This window comes from Chrysochloris asiatica, unplaced genomic scaffold (genome assembly GCF_000296735.1).
Source record: "Chrysochloris asiatica unplaced genomic scaffold, ChrAsi1.0 scaffold00005, whole genome shotgun sequence".
Lineage (NCBI taxonomy): Eukaryota > Metazoa > Chordata > Mammalia > Afrosoricida > Chrysochloridae > Chrysochloris > Chrysochloris asiatica.
Window position 1 is genome coordinate 6,582,426 of NW_006408523.1, and position 25,447 is coordinate 6,607,872.

General features: G+C 44.1%; 1 protein-coding gene across 1 annotated transcript in view; it reads right to left on the minus strand.

Annotated features, from left to right (window-relative positions):
* Window positions 1–1,413: 1,413 nt before the first annotated feature.
* NUPL1 (nucleoporin like 1) overlaps window positions 1,414–25,447 on the minus strand; it is a 53,186-nt gene continuing 29,152 nt past the window's right edge. The window contains exons 7-16 of the mRNA XM_006832050.1: window positions 20,044–20,068; window positions 18,893–18,958; window positions 18,420–18,594; window positions 16,534–16,613; window positions 15,217–15,335; window positions 14,789–14,871; window positions 11,233–11,434; window positions 5,038–5,130; window positions 3,032–3,127; window positions 1,414–1,583 (exon numbers count right to left, since the gene is read on the minus strand). Of these exons, the coding sequence (XP_006832113.1) occupies window positions 1,414–1,583; window positions 3,032–3,127; window positions 5,038–5,130; window positions 11,233–11,434; window positions 14,789–14,871; window positions 15,217–15,335; window positions 16,534–16,613; window positions 18,420–18,594; window positions 18,893–18,958; window positions 20,044–20,068 (1,109 nt within the window). The remainder of the gene's footprint in view (window positions 1,584–3,031; window positions 3,128–5,037; window positions 5,131–11,232; window positions 11,435–14,788; window positions 14,872–15,216; window positions 15,336–16,533; window positions 16,614–18,419; window positions 18,595–18,892; window positions 18,959–20,043; window positions 20,069–25,447) is intronic.

Below are 25,447 nucleotides of genomic sequence, written 5' to 3' on the forward strand. Positions count from 1 at the left end.
ACGGTACTTACAGATAAATAGGTCTAGCTAAGGGATGCACTTGGAGATCACAGCTAAGGCAGCTCGTTCAAAGGGCTCCCGTTGTCCCCCACTCTGCTGCTTCACGCACGCGTAACTCACACGGCCCGACAGAAACAGCCCATAATGCCAACGGTTATAACCACCTGGTGCTCAATCACCAACGGACAAAGGGTAGTTTAAGAGTTGCTAGAAAGAATAGTGTGTGTTTTTCTTAAAATATATGATTCTTTATTCCATATTAAGCACTTATTTAAGACAGAAGAGGCTGAGCAAGCCACTCCATTGGGCGTCAGTGGCAACAGCACGGACTGTGGACTGGGACAGCTAAGCGGGGTCCCACTAATGAGCACATCCTTCCCCTGCATAGAATCAATGTGGTTTGGTAGGTCTTTGCCTGGGGACACCAGCCTGGAGTTCAGATACAGTCCTGATGGTCCATCTCCAACAGGAAAACACACTTCAGACAGGCCACGTGGGGGCATAGCAAGGAGGTTCCACACAGTTTGTGGAAAAATGCAATGAAAAGATATTGCAGCTTTCCCACCAACTTTTGGAAGGCCCCTCAATGGGAGAATGCACATGGCTCCATCTGTCTGATATTCCTTAGGTGGAGCAGCTGCTAAAGCAGAAACAAGGGAACTGTCCAGCTAACAACGGAGGTGGCGAGATGAACAGATTCACCTAATGCTAGAGAGTCCAGGAAGCTGAGTTGACCGAATAGTGATGGCACTATTTCAGCAAGTCTTTAAGCCAACATCGGCCATGACCTGGTACTTCTAGCTCACCTTTCTACAAGCACTGAGGATTTGAAGCTTCAAGGGTGAGAAACTGGGTACCCTTAGAAAAGGGGGAACAGTCTGAGGCAAGAGTTGTATGTAGGTCTGTAAATATATATTTTATATGCACACACAATTGTGTGTATTCTGTATATATTTACATACATATTCACAAGATGCCCTGCAGTGTAGTTCAAAAGGCCTTTCTCTGGGAACAAACGGGCTTCTAGTGGAGACCCTAGAGTTGATAACATCTGTTCTAAGAAACAAATGTGCACATATTAACACAATGTAAAACCTTGCCAAGAAGCAAAGCTCTGCGTCTGAGTGAAACTGTACCTTTTACTAGGGATCAGTGATGTCATCGGAACACTTCACACAAATCAAAGTTAAAAAAACACACGCAACCAGGTTTGAAATTCACAGGAAAAAAGAAAAGTTGCTCAGCATAGCCAAGTATGAACACAGTTCCAATTCCAGAGGAGGAGAAAAATACTAAAATGTTATAAATTTCCTGGGATGCAACTTCATGATTGCATCCGTTTTAGAAAAATAGACTCGGAGGAACGACGCGGCTAGGACTTGCTTGGACACATCTCCCCACACTGCGCGCGTTTTATCTTTTTCCTCGTTTGTTTCCAGCTGGAGGTTTCTTCAACTGAAGGAGCTGTCCTCCGGTTCCAAAACCTGCAGTGGCAGGATTGGACACCCCAAACGTCAAGCCAGCAGACGCCGTGATGCCAGGGTTGCTGAAGTTAAAACCAGATGTACTTGAACTGCCAAAGCCTTACGTTCAGGGAAGAAAATATTGACATCAGAAGTGAAATCACAAACACAAATATAAAAAAAAAACTAAAATAAAGGGAGGGACAGAGAGGTAACTTTCTATACCCATGACTATCTGAGGGTGCCCAATTTCTAACAGACAATCTGATGGGAAAATAATTTAGCTAGTAACTTAATGGCATCTTGAAAGACAGAAGTTTAGCCAAATAGAGCCAGAGGAGCTTTAGCACAAATAATGGACGTCTATGGAAAATGTCAATTCTAAGTCCTCCAATGAAGCCTCAAATCCACAATTCTCGGGCTAACAGGCACGCTGAAGAACAGTCCTTATTGTTCAGATAACATAAGGGTCCTCACACAATTAAAACTGAATATTATTAACCAATCTCGTTGTCATCAAGTTGATTCCGACTCTGTTTCCCATGGAGCAGCTGCTAGGTTTGAACCGCCCACCTTACAGTTAACTAGCCCAACACCTGATCCACCAGGGCGGCTTCTAATACTACTACCTAGTTAATATTACTACCTAGTTAATGAATATCATCTGTATTTCAATTACAATTCTGATAACACCGAGTTTACTTTCATTTTATTTTAAGCACATCTTAATATCCAGTGGGATTTCTTTCAAATTCCGTAATGCCAATCTGACTTTATCAGTATTATGTCCTTCTAGTACATGGACTATTTAGCTTAGTCCTGGTGTAGCACTGTAGGATAAGCACTGGACCGCAAGGTCGGTTTGAACTACAGGATCGATGGTTCAAATCCACCAGCTGCTCCTTGGAAACCCTATACAGGGTTACTAAGAATCGGAACATACTCGATGGCAATTAACAACAACAAAAATTTATCCCAAAGCATTGAACATGAAAACAAGCCACTATTTATAAATCTATACCAAATACAAGAGTGAATATAATTTGGAATTTTCTAAGAGTCAAAAATATTCCAACTGTTGCAAAAAAAAAGGAGGAACCCATTCATCACCATTTTCAGACAGTGGTTAGTTTTAAAACCGGAGGGATTTATAACTGAAGGATATTTATTGGGATAACAAATTCTCTTAAATAAACATGGATAAAAACTGCATTACGCTTTTCCCAACACTGGTTTTCATATTGACCAAGACAGTGGGTGGTTTCACCATGAAGCTGGTCACAAGGGTCCCAAAAGTGAATCTCTCCTTGGTTAAGAGAGGACAGAATGATTTCTGAAGTCCAACTATGCAGTCTGCTTAGAAATGTCTTAGTGATCTAGCCTTTCATTAAAGTGATGACTCGATCCAATTATTTAGGCGGGCATGCTTTTATCCAGGGTGGTGTCTGGGGTGGGGGTGGGGGGAGGGAGAAGGACAGGGGAGACTGGAAACCACAGGAGTTGGGACTTTTCAATTCAAACCTTTGCGCTTTGAAATGCGCCCAAGATTCAGGCAGAAACACACAAACCTGCACTAAGACTTCCTGAGGGTTTATTTGTTGTTCCAAATCCAAATGTGGAGGTCCCTGTAGTGTGGCTTCCAAAACCAGAGCTAGTTCCAAATCCTAGTGGGGAGGGCAATAGAGAAATATACAATGGTACGTAAAACACAGGTTACATGAGCCTGACAAGTAAAAACCAACAATTAGCAAAGGCCTAGGAAACACTCTGGGAAAACATGCCTTTATTAAGGAGAGCGGGCTTTCTACACCATTGCCTACAACTTAGGGAGGACACAGATCTGTTCTGAAATGATGCCCTTTCTACCTAGTGAGACTCCGTTTATGGCCCACAAGTCATTGTCAAGAACAAGGGCATGCCAAAACTAAAAGCCCGTGTTCATATCTTCTCTCCTGGTTTGGCAGGGAATTTTAGTGACTGTTACAGGAGGATTTGGGCCAAGCAGGTAGCAACATACGTACTCCAGATGAATTACACTCACATATATGACCATGGCATGTACACAGCACAGACACCAGTAAGTACATGATCATTGGACTCTGCTCTTGGCCCACTTTCACGGAATTGACAAAAACCATCAAAACAAAACAAAACACAACACAACACAACACAGTAGGCATTCATTTTAAGTCTCCTTGATAAGAGTAGGTTTCTGCTATACCGTGAGCCACTGTGAGAAACGGGCTGGGGATTGATTCATATTTTACTTCTCGGCAACATTCTTTTCACAAGTAAAGTAAAAAGAAATCTCGTCACCAGATAAAACCTGCTGTTAAGTACTTGGAGACTGGTTTCCCTCTTTTAAAAGTCAGGTGGTCTACAAACAGAGTTAGGATATTTTGATACCCAACCACCCTACTGCCACTGAGTCAATTACGACTCAGAGGTCCCTTACCGGACAGAGGAGACCTGCCCCGTGGGATTTCCCAGGCTGTCATCTTTACAAACAGATAGCCTCATCTTTCTTCCATGGAGTGGCTGGTGGGTTTGAACCACTGACCTTGTGTTCAGTAACCCACAATGCACCAGGGCTCCTTAGTTTGCTATAGCTTATCTAAAAGAGCTTGGTGTGGTGCTGTGGGATAAATCACTGGACAGCAAGGTCGATTTCAACCACAAGGTTGGCAGTTTAAACTCACCAGCCGCTCCTTGGACACCCTGTACAGGGTCGTTATGAGTCAGAACTGACTCGACAACACTGAACAACAACAATCTAAAATAGTGACTTTACGAGTAGTGCTGTAAGGCTGGGAAATACGGTGACAAAGTGGATTACAGCTCTGTTGCTGTTGACCGTGATGCTTACCATGTACACAGAGCACTCACAATAGCTTACAGACTTTCCATCTTAGTAAGATACAGTTTAGCAGACGTAAGGGAGCCTTACGCATGACATTACAATGCATGTATCAAAACACAATTCAATTTCAGTGATGTTTTCAAAAACCTATGACTGTATTTGTATTTAGCACGTTTCTGCTGAGGACTTACATTACTTATCGTTAGCTTACAGAACTAGTTAAATAAACTTAATTCCTAACATATACAAGTATGCATATAGGCAAATATATCCAGCGTACTTAGGAACAGCTAGATGCCAAGCTGCTCCACTGGAATAAAATCATTCCCCCAGCTCAAGTGCTCCCATTCAGAAAAACAGGTCTGTGATTAGAAAGAAGCACGTATATTCAGAAACAGTTCAGACTCTAAAGAGTGTTAAATGACCAACTTTTCAAAAAAGTTCATTCAAATTTTTTACACTGACAAATAAGGGATTCTCAAGGTCTTATTTTAGCATATTGCTTGCTTTTCTAAATACCATTCACAGAAACTAAAAGGATTAAGTTCTAAATCTGATGCTAGAAGGCATGGAGCACATTTGGAGACACATTTTTGCCAACTGTAACCGTAACTTCCAAAATAGCAGCAGCTCCTTTCAGACTCGTGTCTCATAGGCCAGCATCAATGCAAAGGTATAAAAGTCCAATGAAATATTAGAAAAGTGAAAATGTACCTCCAAGGTTTGAAGAACCTAAGCCACTTGGTTGCAAGCCAATACCTGAGCCGAAAGGCGTTCCAAAACTAACTCCCAGAGATGGCTGTGGCCCTAGTATATAAAAAAAAAAAAAAGGGGGGGGGGAACAAAAAACAAATTCGCCTTACTCTTCTGAGTTTCAAGTTTCTTTATGAAATTATTATTCTTTTAAATTAACATTATGTGCTTTTAACCAATCCCATTTGCTAAACCTTCATTTTCAGGCTGTCTTCCCAGTCTGACTGGTCTATCCACCCCGCCGCCCGAGAGATTAATCTAGCCAGAAAAAAAGCCCACCACCAATTTTTCAATGAGCCTGTTTTGCGCATTAAGCAGATGAATGAAGTCTTGCAGCAGGTGTTGAAAGAGGACGGTATGTTCAGCCGCCTCAGTCATCTGAAATCTTTTACGTATTACATCCCTGGCTGTTCTGATTTATGTTTCCTTCTATTGGTTTTCTGGTAAAACGAGTCGGTGTCATCAGTAAAGCTCCTTCTCATTAGACTCAAGTCTTGAGTGATCGACAGAGAGAGATCAACTCTAAACTGGGCCAACAACCAGGTACCACCGAGTGAATACCCAAGCACCTAGGCAGGATCTCTCAGAGGAAATATAAATGATATATACAATGATCAGTAGATAAAAAACAAGACAATGTTTTATTTTATTAAATTTATTGTTCATTTTTAAAGCAAGTCAATTACACAGTAGTCACATGACAATTCCAACTTGTTCACAGAAAGTGATCCGACTGAGCTCTCAGGTGAAGCTCTGCTACACGACACCACTTGTCCACCCGATCCACTAAGACAGAGGGACAGACAGTAAGAAAGGCACCCAGGTGCACCTCGACAGATTCAGTACATTCAAGATTTCAATGCAGAAGTTTCTTTCCAACACTTTGGAAAATGGACTCAGATGCAGCACAGTAGTGACGTTTGGCGGAGTTGGTTTGGCAAGAGTAACATCAAATAGCCTCTCATTGTCACTACACTTTTGTTTCGTTTTTTCAAACCAAGCAGAATACAGAAATCTAAAAATCTCTCATTTGATAAATAATTTTATGAAAATGACTGACTACATTTCACAGACAATTTTCAGTCTTCTCTTTTGTTCAAGCACCATCATCAGTGCATGTCAAAGCTGAGAGGACTGCCCAAGTCATCGGGACAGATCAAACTGGACCACTGCCCCAAGAAAACAGCCTTTAGGTTGCCCCACAAAGAATGAGGTTTGCCCATTCAGAAAACAAAACAAAACTGAGGAACTACATTTTGCTACACCTGGGTAGAAGCTCAACTTTTCAAATCGCTCCTGCCCAGAAAAGAGGAATTCATAGCAGCCAAAGTTCTTGTATGATTAAAAAAAAAAAAAAAATTTTTAAAGGATTTTTATAAAATGGTTTAAATCCACTCGGCTGAGAAAAGACCTGCCTAGCAGCTCTTCTGCACAATGTTGCCACAGGCAGAAGGAAGGAAGCATGCGACTTTGTCAGTCGAACAAAATCATGGGCAGAAACCACTTGTCCCAGGTCTATACTGTGAGGAATGCCCTAGAGAGGAGTGTACACCACAATCCCTCAACGTGGGACACTCGGGGCACACGCTTTCTCATGTGTGTTACAAGATTCTGACTCACGGGGATGCTAGAAGACAAAGGAAAACTATTCCTTGGGGTTCCCAAGGCTGTCAATCTTTACGGGAGCAGACAGCTTCATCTGTTCCTGAGGAGGGGCTCGTGAATTTGAACCACTGGACCTTAAGGTCCTTCAGGAGTCTAACATTTAACCCACTGCTCCACCAGGACTCCTTCTGAAAATACTAGAACACAGTTTTCTCTAATCGTCAATATTCAGGATATAGATCATCAAGAACTTCATACAACCCGGTGACAAGACTTCCCATTGTACAATAGGTACACGGTATTTTGAGTTTTCTACCTTCACATGAGTTCTGAAGGCAACATCATTGATAAACTAATAGGCAAATGTATAACATTTTTTTTAATAGGTAAAAACTCACGATAAATATCTCCCATGCCAAAGTTTTCACATATGTTACACTCTGGCCACCATATAAATTAGTTTCATTATTAGAAAACAGAATCTAAATCTTTCAGGCAAAAGTTACGTAAACAATTCAGTAAGTCTGCTTCAAAACTCTGGATATTCAATGCGAGGCTCACAGGGTCATAAAGCAGGCCACATCAGTAGTGGTGTAGCTCAGGGACCGCGCAGAGAAATCTTCACGTAGAGTAACATTTGACAAAAGTCACCACACAATATATTCACACACAACAAAACCCAGGTGAGCACTGTAATTCTATTGTCCAGCAATAAACTCTACCTTCTTAAAAGTAAATCTGCATTCACAGGAAAAGGACTAAAGTGCTAAAAATTCTTTTAAAATTTCCATGATCACTTGAAAATGCCTAATGTAGTTAGTATGGTTACTCCTAAGTCATATTTTGAAACAATAGTTCTTCTTGAAAACAATGTAATAAAACGTCTTTTCCCCCTGTTTGAAAAGTGTCTCACTCTTCCGGATTTCATGGGGAATGTTCCTTTGGTTGTAAACACAATAAACCCACAGAATCACAAGAAACTAAGATGAAATACTTAAAATTTTCTTATTTTCACACTATACCTTAAATTTCCAAACCTACACTAAAAGCTAGGAACGCCTAACAAAAATGTCTCAGTGTTCTTTACATACTGCAGCTAAATCACATGAGAAAGTCTTCTACAAATACCAAAAACTTTCAGAGAAGTAGTCAAAACACAACAGCAAAAGTCAATCCCAAAATATTACCTTTAAAGAAAAAGAAGATGTTGCTGAGTAGCTTTCTGTATTGTAACTGTCTCCATAATCTAACTCACTGGGAGGCCCGGGAAGCACTTGAGAGCAGGACTGCGGAGCACCCCCACACAACATGCCTGTACGGATGCTCACTTCATACACAGACTGGCTGCAGGCCACCCACCCATTCCCTTCAGCCTTTGGAACTTATCACCACACCCCACATGCATTTCAGCCCTATTTCTCACCAACAAACTCTTAAAGGATTAGGATTCGGGCATTTTAATCCACTCCTCCTCCACCTCCTTGAAAGACAACCTGTCAGAACCTTCAGAAGGTTGCAGTCTCAAAAGCCACCACCTCTGTACCTGTGTCTACACGAATGATGCCAAGAATCAAAAAACAAACAAGACAAAACCCCCAACTCTTGCACAGATCAAGAGCGACATAAAACCACATTGCGGAACTTCAAGTCTATGGTCTTCCAAGTTTGGTGCTGGCTCTTAACAAAAAGATCCCACGAAAGGTGAAGTATTTAAGGAGTAACTAACTGGATACAAGGAGTCCTGGTATGGTGCTGTGGGTTAATGCGCTGGACTGTAAGGTTGGTTTGAACCACAAGGTTGGCCGTTCAACCTCACCAGTTGCTCCTCGGAAACCCTATACAGGGTCAATATGAGTCAGAACCGACTTGATGGCACTTAGCAACAACAACTGGGTACAAAGCACAGAACCACACCCAGGACATGCTCTGATGGGGTACAACTCACAAACTATTCTATGAGAGAATTTGTGACAGGGAGACCCTCAGCAACAAAAGGGAACGAAAAAACGTAACACAAATGTTGTCATAGTTGTTGAGGTTTTCAGTTCTAGAAACCCACCCAGTTCCACATGGAAATACCATGAGACTAGTTAGAGGTTGTTGAATTACAATTACTACCTTTCCTAGTTAGAAACCTTGTCCTTTAAAGCTGAAGGGAATATTAAAAGCAGTCATTCCCCCCAAATCCTAGCCAAAATCACTGATGCAATCAAAACAAAGCATATCAGCAAAAGGTTCCTGGTGATGTGCTCTCAAGGGTGCTGCTGACTGGAATGTGTGTGGTCAAAGATGACTTCCTGTCCACAGCCCTGTCAAGTCCACAGCCCTGCACCTGGGAAATAGGGTCAAGTCCACAGCCCTAAGCCTGAGAAACAGGGTCAAGTCCACAGCCCTGCACCTGGGAAACAGGGTCAAGTCCACAGCCCTGCACCTGGGAAATCGGATCTTTCTTTCGTTATCCATTCAATGGAATCATGAAATAGCATCAGGAACAGCCCAATCCTAATCCTGCCGGGTGGTGTTTTCTAACGGTGCAGACAGATGGGGAGGACCCCAGGTGACGAGGAACACAGTGACAAGCAGCACAGGCATGCCCCGGACAGCGGTGGGCCACCAGGACTCAGGAAAAAGGCCTGGCCAGCTCCTCTCCCAGACCCCCCAGGGGATCACACAGCACACACCCTGAAGGGAGCGCTGGTCTCTGGAGCCGTGAGCACAAACTGTCTGTGTCCAGAGACACTGTCATATGGGGTTGATTAAGCATTCCAGGAAACCAAGACAGCCCACATGTTTCGCTCCTCTCTGCTCTCCCTGAGCCTAGTATACAGAGGGCACTCAGACTGATGGACAGAACAGAAATCTGCAAAGGTCCGTGGGCCCAAAATGTCTGAGTGAAAGCCTGTGACCCTTTCTCAAGAGTCCCTGCCGGTGGGCATCCCTGCTTCCTCTTAGTCTACAGGTGAATGCATCTACTTACAGCAAAGCATTTTAGGGAATGGGCTTTTCTTCACTTTACTTCTTAGAATAGAGTTCTGTCATGCTTAAACCTCAGTTAAATTAAACCTACGCTTATCTGATTTGCTTTAGTGGCTAACGTGGGCTCTAAAAGGTCAGTTTGTACTATGGCTGGTTTGATTAGCTGGTTCAATTCCCATGAAAAAATGGAGGGCCATTAATTACGGACTGCTTCCAGAGACATCAAGCCCGTAATTACCTTTTTCCCTTCAAAACTTGCGACCCTTACATGCCAGCTAACTAGTCACTGTGTGGTGTGAGCTGGTATTCACACAGATCCATCACCCACCTGCCTTTTACTGATGCTGATATTACGTGTGCCGTCACTAAACGGGAAGAACACCTTCCAAAACTGTCACGAGTGAAAATCAGAGATTGTTCTCCTAGGGGTCTGGATAAACCCCCAACTCCAAATTCAGAGTTGATTCTGACTCATAGCTACCCTGTAGAGGGTTTTCAAGGCTGGAAATCTTTACAGAAATAGAAAGCCTCATCTTCCTCCTGTGGAGCAGCTGGTGGGTTTGAACTGCCAACCCTGTGGTTAGCATTAGCAGTCCAGTGTCTATCCAACGTTCCTTACACTTCCCTAGAGGTTTTTTTTTTGTACCATGATTTACGATATCATGTGGGACTTTTAGCCAACACATCAGCAAGGAACACTGTAGGCTAACAAAGAGAAATCACTCAAACTTCATAATGAAGAAAGAAAAAAAACATAGAGCCAGGAAGACTCGCTTTGTCTTTGTCAGACTTCAAAGCAGATCCAAGGGGCTGCAGGGGCCAAAACAAACAAGGGGTGACTTCACAGCATTACAATGTGTGACCAAAAAGTCAAAACCCAAATGGTTTCTCTGCTAAGAAGGGGCATCAAACCAAGTACTGAAGTGGTCTGCTTTCCAGGATCTCTCCGACTGTTCCCACCTCTAGAGCATCTCCAAAGATCTTCATCCGCTCTTGCTACTGCTCTGTCCCTTCGGCAGAGGTTACAATGGTGTGTCGTTCTCGAAGTTCGCAGTGGAGGCCCTGCACGCTGCTGCCAGCCAACACGCTACCAACAAGCCCACTACTTATCACCACACCTCCGGTCACTGAGACTGCCCTTCATCCTGGGAATGAGTGCTTTATAACCACTCTGTCGGAGGCAAACACGAATGCCCAGTCTCTCGATCACACGTGAAAATGCAACGCATGCCTCGGCTGCCTCTGCCTTTCAGTCAGTGACACCATCACAAGTTCAGACTCGAGTGCTTATGTCTGAAGGTAACTCAGTAGGGAAAACTCCAGGCCCGGAAGGGCGTGTGGAGCAAAACAGCACACACCATAAGGGAAATGCACACTATTCACTATCTAACCGACGGGTATGGTTATTGCTAAGACTACCCTGCATTTTCGGTCAGGTCTAGGCCCATAGGTGTGCCCATCCCGAGTCTGAGATGGTATGGGAACAGTGCTAACACAGAAGGAAGACTTAGGAAAACCGCGCGCGGACAGCTAGCCTTTTCACAGTAAGAAGCTATAACTTGAATGCGCTCAGACCTGTCACGGGCTGTTGCTGCTGCGTGAGGGCAGCAGCCATGGCAACGGCCGTTGCGTTGGGCATGCTGCGGAAGGGGGTGGGTCCCGTGGTCACTCTGGGTGTGTTCTGCCACTTCTTGGCTTCTGCTCTCCTGGCTTCAAACACATCAACAGCATCACCCAAGAACATTTTCCTGTAGCCAAGGTACTGCTCCTTGAGCACCTAAAGGGATGCAGAAGGGAAAAAAATGGCTGATGGACCGCTGCTTTGACTTGTCACGGGACTGCGATGGGGCTTGAGGAAGTTCATGGGAGACTGAATCAGAAGACTGTGGACTTTTCCTACCAACTTTTTGAAGCCCCCTCGTAAATACAACCACAGACAGATCGCAACGTGGACACTACCGATGACACGTTACCTGAACTTTCCATCAACATGCCTGCCCTGCTCACTGGGTGTATTTCTGTCACCCAGCTTTCCAATAAATCCTGCCTGTCACACACCCTAGTTTCATCAGAGCCCCATGTAAAACAAGCTAGCTGACTGAGAGAAGCTTTCGCACAAGCTGAGCATTTCATGACACTTCATTCTAGGATTCTTTGTGAAAAACTGTCTCCAAATGTCCAAGCTTTGATAACCTATATTGTTGTTAAGTGCCATTGAGTTGGTTCTGACCCACAGCGACCCTGTACAGGCTTTTTTTGAGGAGCTGCTGGTGAGCTTGAACTGCCAACCTTGCAGTTCACACAGCTTTGCAGTCTGACGCATTAATCAACAGTGCCACACCAGGGTTCCTTGATAACCTATGTTGTTGTTATGTGTTGTGGAGTCGGTTCTGACTCACAGCGACCCTATACAGGGTTTCTGAGGCTATAAATCTGTACGGGAGCAGAAATGCTCATCTTTCTCCTACGAAACAGCTAGCTGGTAGTTTTGAACTGCTGACTGTGAAATTAGTAGCCTGATTCGTAACCACTACGTTACCAGAGATAACTTATGTTGTTGTTGTAAAGTGCCATCGAGTCAATTCCGACCCATAGCGACCCTGTATAGGGTTTCCAAGGAGCAGCTGGTGAGCTTCAACCACCGACCTTGCAGTTCAAACAACTTTGTAGTCTGACGCATTAGCCCGCAGCACCACACCAGGACTCCAGAGAGAGAACCTATAGACCCCGCAAAAAGCTTAACTCAAAATCAGCATGTAAGAAGCTAGCATTTAATAGGTGAACTATTAAAACACATTTTTGGGAGGCCTGTGTGATGCTGAGCTAAGATGTTACCTGATAGAGGGTGTGTTCATACTGCCAGGATATTTTACCCTGAGAATGGGTCATGCTGAGCCTGTGTAAGGAAAAAGGAAGGAAGGAGAGAGAGAGACAAGGGAGCAGAGAGGGAGAGAGGAGCTGTTCTCCCAACAACTGCCTAGAGGCCATCACCAGGACTGGGCGCTTCCCGGGAGAATCAGCCATCACTCTCATTGAAGGTTTAGTGAAGTGCCGTTGAGTCGATTCCGACCCATAGCAACCCTGTATAGGGTTTCCAAGGAGCAGCTGGGGAGCTTGAACCACTGACCCTGCAGTTCCAATGACTTTGCAGTCTGACGTATTAGTCCACAGCACCAGGAAGCTCTATATATTCCACTTTAGGAAGACTTGGGAAATGAACCTATTTCCTACCTATTCTTGGCAGAAGCTGTTAATGTACGCTTTGGGGATGCCAGACAGCAGTTTGTATTTGAACCCTTACTTATAGGATCCTTTGGTGAGAGTGTCAGTCCTGAACGTTCCAGTTCCAGACTTTCTCCCTGCCGAATGTACTGAAGGAGGCCTGTGAAGAACTGAACACCAGGGGATATGCAGGGCTTGTAACAAAGACAAAACAAACCTAATCAGAATTGATCCCCCCCAATTCCAGCCTGCCACACACCCATACAGCACTTGGCATCAGTGTCTCAGACATTTTGGCTCTACTCTAGATACTGGGGAAGAGTGGCCCGCCTTAGATATCAGCATTCTCAAACACTGCCGCCAACACTACCCCTTCCAAGTCTGTCAGTGCCGCCGAGTCAGCCTAGGCAAAATGGCTAAAGTCACCTGTCACAGACAGTCTAATCAAGCAAGCAAAGGAGTGATAATAAAGAACATCTCACATGAGATTTCTTCCACAAATGACCAAGTATAGGGCTTATTACCATTAGTCTGCTCATTACACTGAACGGCACAGAAACGGCCAGCTGAGCAGGCACATAGGACGTGAGAGTAGGTCCACGTTGCATCTTAAGCTTATCCAACATGAGCTCTTTGGGGGAGAATCTCTGCCTGGCTGTTTTACGGTCACGTTACAGAGAAGGAGATGGCTCCCACCACAGCGGGGAAAGAGCTCACACAGCTGCAATGATGCATGAGAAATACAACCGGGACAAAAGCATCGCTGTGAGATGTTGTCAGACAAGGCCAGCAGGGCCTGGTCGACTGCTGGCGTTGGGTGGTGAGACCCTGGGCATCCATCCTAACAGTGGTCTTCTACTGTACGCATTTGAAAACATCCAAAAGAAAAATTAAAAATCTAAAGTCAGTGGCTGTGGAGTCTGAGTCTTCAGGCCCACAGGGACCCTGGTTGTCAGAGCGGCGCTGGGCTCGTCTGGAGCTAGTTGTATGGAAGCAGATTACCAGACATTTCTCCTGAGTCACCTCTGGGTTTCCTCTAACGACCAAACTTTCAGTTCCCATAATTACCCCTCTGCACCACACCCAGGGACTGCAATGACAATGGGGGGGGATACGACGACGACATATGTTCACAACAGATTTTTCAGAGTGGCAATTAAAATCATCTTTATCAGCATTTGAAAAAGTCATATTTATAATACACTGATTCAAAAAACCTGATGAAGATTTCTCCCTTAAAATGAAATTAGTTTGAAGGTTTTGCCTAGTTTGAAACCTGTGAACGCCATAGGTATGAAGTGTGCTGTCATTTCAAAATTAGCATAATGTGTCATTTCATTTGAAAAACTGTGACCATACATCAGATTGAAATCAAGATGACACTCTCCTCTCCAGTCAGCCTTTGTTTAGACTCAGATATGAGTCCCAGTGAGGCCCTATGGGGTAAACACTGGACTGATGACCACGAGGTCGGTGACTCAAACCCATCAATCACTCTTCGGAACTGACTCAGTGGCACTAACAACACAGGGTGGGTGAAATGAACCACAACACACACAGCCAGTGAAGTCCTGAGGAAGTGCTAAAAATCACGCGGAAGAATAGTGCACGCACAGGAAAGGTTCAGACAGCATGTCCTATGAGGGGGCTTCAGAAAGCTCAGGGGCAAAGGGATGAAAAGAGAAAGGTATAATTTTGCCACGAACTTTGAGAACCCCCCCCCCCCCAAATAAATAACACTTGGCTCCTTCTTCACAAGCAGACACACGCCAGCAGCTGTGTCTGAATTACAAAGGGCACTTTAGCTCGTTTTGTACTGAGCGTGGATGCTCGTTTGCTAGATGCACCAGTGCTTCACGCAGGGCATCAGAAAGGTATCCAGACAGAGGCAGAGGCAATGAAGACTTACCTTGACATTCTCATGAATGGACTGAAGTTGTGCAGCTAAAGCTACAAACGTCTGGTAGATTTTCTGCATAGTCACAGACAGATCTGGAAGAGAGAAGGATGTGACCACGCAGATATCCGCATATGACATAGTACACTGCGTTTTCAAATGTCATCTAAGAGTTTCCTGCCTGGTACTAGGAGTGTGTCTGACAGAAAACGACATGAACAACGACGGAGAAGCTCGCAGACTCAGAGAGAGAGAGAGAGCGACAAGCACGCTGGGGAAGGGGAGGCAGTTCATAAAACAAGCGTTGCCCATTTCCTGGAAACAAAGCTTGAGTCAAGGCCCTAGAACACCTTCTACACAGCTACAGTTCAATCTCTCATCTACACCCCCACCCCCCCAAAAAAGTGCCTATCAAAAGCATTCCCATAGCAGCATGTTACCTTGAGGGGTGATGTGTGAATTATTTGCTTGTGTGGCCAGATGGTTTTCCAGTTCTTCAATCTGCTGTCTGTACTGCTGAAGCTGAACCTCAAACTGCTGAACCAGGATTCGGAAGTAGCTACATGAAAACATCACACACAAAAAATCAGATCTGATATCTCAAAAACCTAATTTTCTTTATATCCTAAATGCCAAATAGATCAACGAAGGCCCAATCTGAGTACACCTTTGATTAATCCGAATCTTTCCGTGGCCTCTCCCTACTGCCACCAAGTCAATTCTGACTCAGGGCAAACCCAGAGGCAGAGAGTGGGACTGCTCCGCAGGGTCTCTGAAGCTGCAAGTCTCAACAGGAGCCGCTGCTGCATGCCAAAACTGCTGACCTGGCCAGCAGCCCAGTGCTTAGCCCACGGCACCACCAGACTTCCTCTGAACGGCATAGTGAAATAAAAACCCGTACGTTGTAAGTCATCAAGGCTGCACAAACAAATGTGTACCCGCCTCACTTCAGGGGTGAAAACCCCAAATTAAAAGGGTACTCTGAAGTACCCAGGTCAGAATGAGCAGCTGCTACAGAGAGGAGACAAAGAAAGAACAACTAAATGCAAGCCTGCATAAGATGCTGGAACAGAATAAGGACATCAGTAAAAAATTCAGTAAACTTCAAAGGAGGTCTGTACTTTTGCTAACAATTCTGTATGTATCCGTGTAAATATCTGTTCCCCGTACTTATCCAGGGCGATGTTACAGGCTAATGGTAGGAGCAGCAGATTAAGGGAGATGATGAGGAAATTCTCACCACCACGAGTTTTTCTAAGTCTGTAATAAATTCAAAATAAAACACTTTTTCAAAAAAGAGGAAAGTAACTGTCAGACAGATTTTGATAACCAAGCATTCAACGGTCTTCTGTCAATCACATGTATCATCGCAAACACTCTCGTGAACAGTACAAAAGTCCGGCAGTTACTGTTACTGCCCTGATACATTGTAACCAGAGAATGGAAGGGAGATGAGTTTTATTTTTGAAAAAGAATCTTGAGTAGCATGTAAAGGTGCCTGGACATGATTCCGTAAGCAAATGAGAAATGTGGAAGCTTATCCCGTGGACCAGGCTACAAGGTTCGATCTCTTAGCCTTTATTTTCTGTCATCAGTAACTTAGCCTCTTGGGGTTTTTATGAGAATGAAGGTTTAAAAGCTGTGTCTGGAAGTAGACCTGTCACACTATAAACAACGAGAAATTCCGGGCCTGTCTGTTATCAGTGCTCTCCTTTCCTAAAGTAAGAAACATTTGTTTACAACATCCGGGAACTTACTCTGCAGGAGCCGTGTTTTCATGTTGAAGTCCAGGTGGTGTTTTCTGAGTTCTTAGAGCGATTTCAGCATTTTTTAACTCCTAATACAGCAGAAGTTTATAAAAGGAAAAGAAAAGCCAGTCAGAGTTAGGCTAAACTACCAACTAGACCTGGACAGAAGGTTCCCACAGAGCCGCATGTGATGTCCACACTGAGAGCAGAGCGTGCACAAAGCTGCTTTAAAAACCCTGCGAAGACCGGTTCCCAGGGACGGCCAGTTTCTCGACTGTACTGCTGTGGACTGAACCGTCTCCCAGATTGTGCGCTGTAGTCCTAAACCTGCAATTCTAATCCTCTTTGGGAGCAGGTTTTCTCTGACATGTTAGGGGGGCCAGATCAGTATAGGTTAGCATTTTAAATCAATCTCCTCTGAGCTATGTTGTTGTTGATAAGTGCCACAAGGTCGGTGGTTGAAACCCAGCAGCTTCTCACCGGAGACCATGAGTCAGAACTGACTGGACAGCACTTCACAACAATGAAACAGCACAGGAGGCCTCCTGGCATGGTGCTGTAGGATCGCACTGGATGGCTAACCATGAGGTCGGTGGTTCAAACCCACCAGCTGCTCCTTGACAACTCTATACAGGGTTGCTATGAGTAGGAACCAACTAGACAGCGCTTAACCACCAATGATACAATACAGTCGTCAGCACACTGCTCCAGAGCCGAGTTGCCAGGGTCTGAATCCAGACTCTGCCTGTTTTCTTACTTAAAAAGTGAGTATCATCCTGGGACCCACCTCACACAGGGCTGCTGGGCTAACAGATACAAACTAGTGAGGCCTCTGCCACCAGGTACAGAGCACTCAACAAAAGCGGCCATGACTGTGATTCTATCCCTTCTGAGTTACGAGGCTAAGTCTAACAGTATACAGCCACAAAACCACATGAGTCACAAGGATGAAAACGGGAAGCTTTGCCTTCCTGACGTCTGCCCCATCTAGGTCTACACACTTCTGGAGGTGGCACCCTTCGCTGAAGAACCGTTTTTCCACTTACACTACCTCCCTGAGGTGTGCAAACCATGGTCCGCTGACACGTTCTTGGAGTCTGGGAAACAAGAAGTCTGAAGGGCACGATCAGGACTGTAGGGTGGACAGGGTGAAGCTGATCAATGAAATTCTCCCAGGACAGTCCATGCTGCCCTCAAAGAGCAAGCAGGTGCATTGTTGTGATGCACAAGAAACGGCCTCCGTGCACCTGTCACGGCCTTTTCCTGACCAGCACAGTTCTCCATTTTCAGAAAACGTCTTCATAAGAAGTCCCTGTGATCGTCCAGTGTCCTTAGAGAAAATCCATCAAGTTTGTTGCTGCCGTATGTCATGAAGTCAGTTCAGACTCTCAGCGACCCTGTCAAGGGTATCCAAGAGCACTTAGTGGGTTTAAACTACCGACCTTGAGTTTTCCAGTCCAATGCTCATCCTACAGTGCCACATCAGGGCTCCCTTTTGGAATCGCAAAAACAGCACCACAACCTTCTGAACTGACTTCCCTGCCCTGGGTTGAACTGGCCCCACAGATCCCCTGGGACGCCAGTGTGGACCTGGACCTTTTTTTATGAAAGTGTTCTAATGAGACCAAGACAAGTGTATTCCTGAGAGAATGTGTCTGCCGCCATCCACTGATCACAGAGACATGCTTAAACACGTTTTGTCTGGCATAAATGTGAACATGAATGAACTGGAACCCTGGCAGCAAGTTTTTTAACTTATCCCTGGGTTATGCACTACTTGACTTCTTATACTATGTCTTTATTTGACTTTCTAATTACAGGAAGAAAAAAACCAAACTATTTTTCATTAAAAAAAACACATAAGCCTCTTTTTGAAAGCCTGTCAGTTAGGGTACCTGCGCCGTCTCCAGCTTCAGCTTGTCGATGTTGAGAGTGTTTCTCTGCAGCCCACTGGCTGCCAGCGAGAGAAGCTGCTTTAGGGCTTTAATGTCTTCTTGCACTTTAAGCATGGCTTTGGAAGACATTCTACTAATTTCTTCTTGGACCTGTTTCTGTTCCTTCACAAATTTCCTTTAAAAAAAAAAAAAGCAAAATATCTTTGGCTGCCAATAGGAAAAAACAATTACATTTAAAATAGGTCAAAGTATTTAACCTAAATCAAAACCAAAAATTATCAACAGTGCATGTGCTTTTTAAAAGAACGGCAGTTACTGGATTTCAATTCTTATTGGTCTGCTTTCTCTTCCATCTCCCTAAGCATTAGAACTCAAACCCAAGCTACTCTCTTTAAGAGAAAAGGAGATGCTGCCCATAAAACGTACTCTACGATGCGTCAAGGATCATTGATCTAACCGTCCTCGACACTTACTGGAGAGTCTCAACGTCCTGGCAGATGACAGGAGGTAGATGCTCATCCTTCAGTGCTTTACTGTCCCTAGGAGAAAATGACACGCGTATTAGAGTCAAAGAGATTCAAAGCCGTATTAGCTCATTTCTCCTAGAGCAAGAGTCACGGTGTGATCAAATACAACATACACACAGTGTGTCGTGCCTGGATGTAGAAAATAAAGAGATTTCTACAATTCCGCAGACACAGACACCTCTATCTAACAAGGTCAGTGTACACCATAAATACAATCAAAATACAAGCAGATTTCCAAGAATACAATAAATGAGTAAATAAGCAATAATAAACCTAACTGTCACTCTAAAACTATACCAAACCTGACTCCTAATGCTAGCCCAACCCCGACCCCAAACCCTAAATGAAGCCCTAGGTCCCAGCCTAACCCTAACAACAGCCCTAACCCTAACTCCTTAATTCTGCCCCTGCCCCTCAAAACAAAGTGAAAAAGTCTAAGACAATGATTAAAGCCTTTGACAAAATGGCTAAGGGACAAGTCAGACTGGGTAGACACTGAACAACGTGTCTTCTGGTTTCAGGATTCTAGGATTGATTTTGCTCAGTTCCCAACATGAGAACATTTCTTATACGAAGGACACAAAACTTCATAACAAGATGTGCACGTTAGTATGTGTTCTTCAGTTCCCACTGGGACAAGAACACATGACTGAGGATAACTTGTTGTTGTGAAGTGCCGTAGAATCGGTTCCGACCCATAGCGACCCTGTATAGTGTTTCTGAGGAGCAGCTGGTGAGCCTGAACTCCAACCTTGCAGTTCAAACGGCTTTGCAGTCTGGCGCATTAACCAGGGCTCTGAAAGATAACTTCAGGAATCACAAATCTCCAGCGGGGACAAACCCAGGGAAATTTGTCATGCTGCCGTGGAACAACTTACATTTCGATCTCAGAACTAGTCTTCCTACCTTCCTGCACATACTACTCCTGCCTCTCTCGGCTTCTTCACCTCCATAGCAGGGGTCACGTATCACATGCTGCTTCTGAGATGCACATTTGGTAACTACTTATACAGGCTTTATGTAATATAAAGAGCGAATTCAGTGAGAAAACAAGTTTACAGTTAAACAATTATCTTCAAGTTAAACTGCACACTTACTCTGGTCTTGTTCCTGTTTTATCACCTAGAAAAAAACAAAAGGCTTCCTTTAAAAGGGGGTCATTTAGCAATGCATGGCAAATACAAGTTTTATATTAACACACGCTTCAAACTCACTAAATCCAGATATAAGTGACAGGAGCCTTGGGTAAGCACTTGGTTGCTAACGAGAGGTTGCTTGTTGGAACCCGTCAGCCACTCCTTGGGAGAAAGAGGTGGCCATCTGCTTGTGACCTGGGAGCAGCAGTTCTACTCTGTCCTCAAGGGTGGCTCTGAGCGAGAGCTGAGTCTGTTTCAGGGGTTTTTGCGGGGAGGGGTGAGTGCAAGACGGTGAAGCAAGTCTGAGATGGCTCTGAGGTCATGCCAACTGGTCACAGCCTCAGCAGACCTGGCATATGTCACCCAGACATGTGACCCAGCTGGTCCTCTTCCTGTCTCAGCATCTTCCACAGCACTGGTGCTGCGTGGAGTTTACTCCTCGCCCTACAACTGACATCTGGGCAGAACTACCTGACACCTCAGGCCCGAGCAAAAGAGAACGGAACACGAGAATACGATCATTGTACAAAAACAGCAAATTCAAAAAAAAGAAAACGTTCTTAAAGCCTGCAGATATTTCAAGAGCTCTCTCAATAAAAAACTCCTAATTGATAATAATGAGTAACCACTCGTCCGTCAGTTTGCCGCACTGTGGTGGCGTGTGTGTTGCTGGAAGCTAGGTCACCCACGGTCACAGGATTCAGCTGAGCTTCCAGACTAACAGTAGGGAGAAGGACCGGGCACTCTACTTCTACCAACACTGACAAGCAGCAGCACACTGTTGGACACGATGCTAGAAGATGAGCCCTCAGAATACAACTAGAGAAGAGCTGTCTCCCCTAAAGTAGAGTTGACCTTGGTGACACGCATGGAGCTAAGATTTCAGGCCTCCACTGGCTGAGGGAGCACAACTCAAAATAAGAAACAGCAAATATCCAGTAATCATCGGAACGTGGACTGGATCAAGTATGACTCTAGGAAAATTGGAAGTTGTCAAAAATGAAATGGAATCCGGAGCGATCGCTATCGTAGGCACTAAAGAGCTGAAATGGACTGGTATTGACAGTTCTGAATCAGACAGTGATGACTTACTATGCCGGGAATGACAGAGTGAACAGGAATGACACCCCACTTGCCAAAAAGAGCATTTCAAGATCTGTTTTAAAAGTCTACCCTGTCAGTGACAGGATGATCAGTTACTACAACTATTATTCAAATTTACACAGTGCCAAAGATGAAGAAACCTCAGATTTTTATCAACTTCTGTGGTCTGAACTGATGAAACTTACAATCAAGATGCACTGATAACTACTGGTGAGTGGAATGCAAAGGGTGGAACCAAATACCATCAGTCAGAACGCAGCCAGGAATTGACTGAGGAACAATCAGTTGCTCATATGCAAGTTCAAGAAGATGAAGAAAATTAAACAAAATAAGTCCGCAAGAGACAAAGTATAACCAGGGTTACATCTCCCCTGAATTTAGAGACCATCTCAAGAAGAGATCTGACAACTAAACGCAAATGAGTGAAGACCAGATGAATTATCATGGGCCTCAAACAAGAAGAAATCAAGAGATCATGGCCAAAGTGGATGTCAGAGGAGACTCTGAAACTTGCTTTTGAATGCAGAATAAAGCAAGGAGAAGAAAGATGACGTCAAAAACAAACGGAAGATTCCAAAGGACAGCTCAAGAAGGCAAAGTGTTCAAATAAAATATGCAAAGATCTGGTGTTAATAAAATGAACAACACTTCTGAAGTTGAAAATGCTAAATAAAAAATTCAAGCCTTGAGTTTGCAATATTGAAGGATTTTACTGACAAAATATCAAGTGACGCCAGAACCATCGAAACAAGATGGAATATAGAGCTACTGTACCAAAAAGAATTGGTGGGCATTCAACCATCTCAGGAAGCCACATACATTCAAGGAAGAAATCTGAACTGCACTAAAGGCATTGGCAAAAACAACAACTAGGCTCCAAGAATTGATGGAATTCCAACTGAGATGTTTCAAGACACACGTGCAACACTGAAAAGGCCCACTCATTTTTGCCCAGAATCTGGAAGACAGCTCCCTAGTCAACTGATTGGAAGAGATTCATACTTGAAGAAAGGTGATCCAACAGAACATAGCAATTATAGAAATATCATTACTATCACACACAAGCACAATTTTGCTAAGATTAATTCAAAAACAGTACATTGATAGAGAACTGCCAAAAATTCAAGCTGTGACCTATACTTACGGATGTAGTATCTCAAAATACCAACAGAAAGGGAAGGAGTCTTCACATCAAGTTATCAATGCTATCTCCTCTATACACAGGGTAGATAGGGACGGGCAACTTAGACATTGGCTACCTAAAATGAGGGGGCAATAAAGGCACAAAGTGACTGTCTTACAAGATTTCAAGAGGCAGTTTAGTTTCAGAGTGTACGGGGGAACACAGAGTATCCACTGAATAGTTTTTATCTTGTCTAGACAGGGCTGGTGAAAGGAGATGGGGATAAGATTCTTATGATTCAAGAGTGAGTAACTGTTATCATGACTAAAAGCAATGGTCACAACTAAAGGTAGAAGTTTTATAACAAAAAAGGGGGTGGATGAGTACTTAATCTTACAGTCCAGAAACAGGACCCTAGGACCGTCAAGAGAGAAGAGCACAAGTAGAATGTGGGACCCTCTCCAGAGAAGCAGTGACACCAGAGATGGAAGCAGAGATGAGGACATGGAGAGAGGGAGCAGCTGAGGACTCCAGACTCATGGAAAGAGAGGGAGTGGGTGCTGGTAGCCAGGAGGCAGGCTTGCAGAATATGCCCTTTGGTTGTTTAAATTATTATATAATTCCTGACTGTTTCTGAGTACATCCCCCCAGCCTCCTAAAAAACAAAACAGGGAATGGAAGCAAATCCTATTGAATGATGACGCACGGAGGAGATTGTAATCATTGCAATGAAACGATGAGTGTAAAGCCGATGTTCTCCCATGTAACTATCACTCAGGTCACAATAAAAACTTAAAACAAAATTCAAGCTGGGTTCAGAAGAGACATGGAATGAGTAATGTGGCCGATGTCTGTTAAGTATTGGCTGAAAACAGAGAATACCAAAAATGCATTTACCTGTGTTTTAATGACTTTGTAAAGGCATCTGACTATGAATAACGCTGTGACATGGGAACTGCCTTGTGTTTACGCAGAAACTGCACACAGACCAAGAGGCAGTCATTAACAGAATAAGGAGACACTGCATGGTTTACAATCAGGAAGGTGTGTGTCACGGTTATATCCTTTTACCATACGCATTCAAATAATCCAAGAAGCCGAATTACATGAAGATTACAGCCTCTAGATTGAGGAAGAATCATTAACTACAAGATGCAGATGACACAACCTTCCTTGCTGAAAGTGAAAAGGACTTGAAGTAATTACTTTTGAAGACTAAAGACTAAATCCTTCCGTATGGTTATACCTCAACATAAAGAAAACAAAATTACTCACAACTGCTTTAATAACTAACATCACAATACATGGAGAAAATATATTGGAATTGTCAAGGCTTTCAATCGCTTGGATACACAATCCACACACATAGAAGCAGTGATCAGGAAATTAAATGAGGTACTGAATTGGACAAATCTACTGCAAAACATCTCTCTAAAGAGTTCAGCAGCCAAGATATCACTATGAGAACACTGGCACGCCTGACCCAAGCTATAGTACTTTCAAGCGCCTTATATGCATGAGAAAGCTGGACAATGAATAAGGAAGACCAGAGAACAATTGATGTCTTTGAATTAAGGAAGGTGATAGCAAAGAATGCTGACTGTAGTCTGGACTGCCAGAGAAGTAACGGCTCGTCTGGGAAGAAGTCCACCCCAAATGCTCCCTGGAGAAGGACAACATGCTTGGGAAAGAGGGTCAGTGAAAAAAGACGACCCTCAGAGAAAGATAGGCACGGTGGCTGCAGCAGTGGACTTCACCAGGGCAACCACTGACCGGGAGGGGCAGGGCCTGGCAGGACTTTGTTCTGTTGGACACTGGGTCCCAAGAATCAAACTGACATCGCGGCAGCTGTCAGCAACCCTTACACGTACTGCCATTGAGTCGACTGTGCCTGGAAGTCACCCTGCAGGACTGAAGAGCGCTGCTCCACAAGGACTCCGAGACTGTGACCAAAATGGGAGCACAGTCTCGTCTTTCCCCAACTGAATGGCTGCTGCCTTGTTCACACGGGGTCTAAAAGCAATGAATGATCAAGGAGAAACTCAGTCTCTTGTTTACCATGAAAGAAATTGAGGGGCTGGCCAAGCTGCTCTACTTACAAAAAAACCACACCCAAACCCACCGCCACTGGGCCGGTTTCAACTCCAAGTGATCCTATATAGGGTTTCCAAGACGGTAAATATTTGTGGGAGCAGACTGTCTCATCTTTCTCTCGTGCAGCAGATGATGGATTTGAACTGCTGATCTTACAGTTAGCAGGCCAGGGCCTAGCCCACAGTGCCACCAGGACTTCTAAAATGTGATGAGCAAATCAAAACACTGAACATGCAGCCAAAGAGTTGATTCTGACTCTTAGCAATAGAGTATATAGTATTCTCAACAGCACAACAGCACAGTAGAGGGTTTCTGAGACTGAAAATCTTTCTTCAACAGAGAAGCTGGTGGGTTTGAGAAGGTAAGGTTAAAAAAAAAAGCTATTAAAACATCTAAGGAGTTGCTACAAAGGAATACTAAATAAAAACAATAAAGAGAAGACCAACTTTAGAAGCAAGTTAATTTTCACACAACTTTGTAACGGTCATTCACCTAGAAAAGTCTCTCTTGCAAGAAAACCCACGTCCACTGTGAGGTGTAGAGATGTGAACCCTGAGTGTCTGTCCCCGCAGTCCTCACAGAGCCAGTGCAGGATGAACGCACATACGGCAGCGGAAAATGCACAACCAAACAAAAACAGACACACGATAGCTACACAAATGTCTTCAAAATGAACTGGGATTAGTGAGTTTAGAAACAACCCAGTACTGGAGAGGAGGACAGCAAGAGAGGCATTTTCATACTACGTGGTGGGTAAGTAAATTGGGAAAACCTTGCTGGAAAGTCACTTTAGATATGGACCAGTAATCTACATTATGTTCCTCTCGCCACGTCATTGGCTCGATTTCTAAGTATTAGCTTTTAAGAAATATGAGCACCAATTTAGAATCGAGATACATACACCCACATCTACTTTATGGCTGGGTGTCCTCAGGATTCACAGATAGTTAGCATCCAACCAGCCCCATGAAGCAGAAGCAGAAGCTATCATTTCCCTCTACTTTACAGGTAAGGAAACTGAGGTACAGAGAGGCTAAAAGCCTT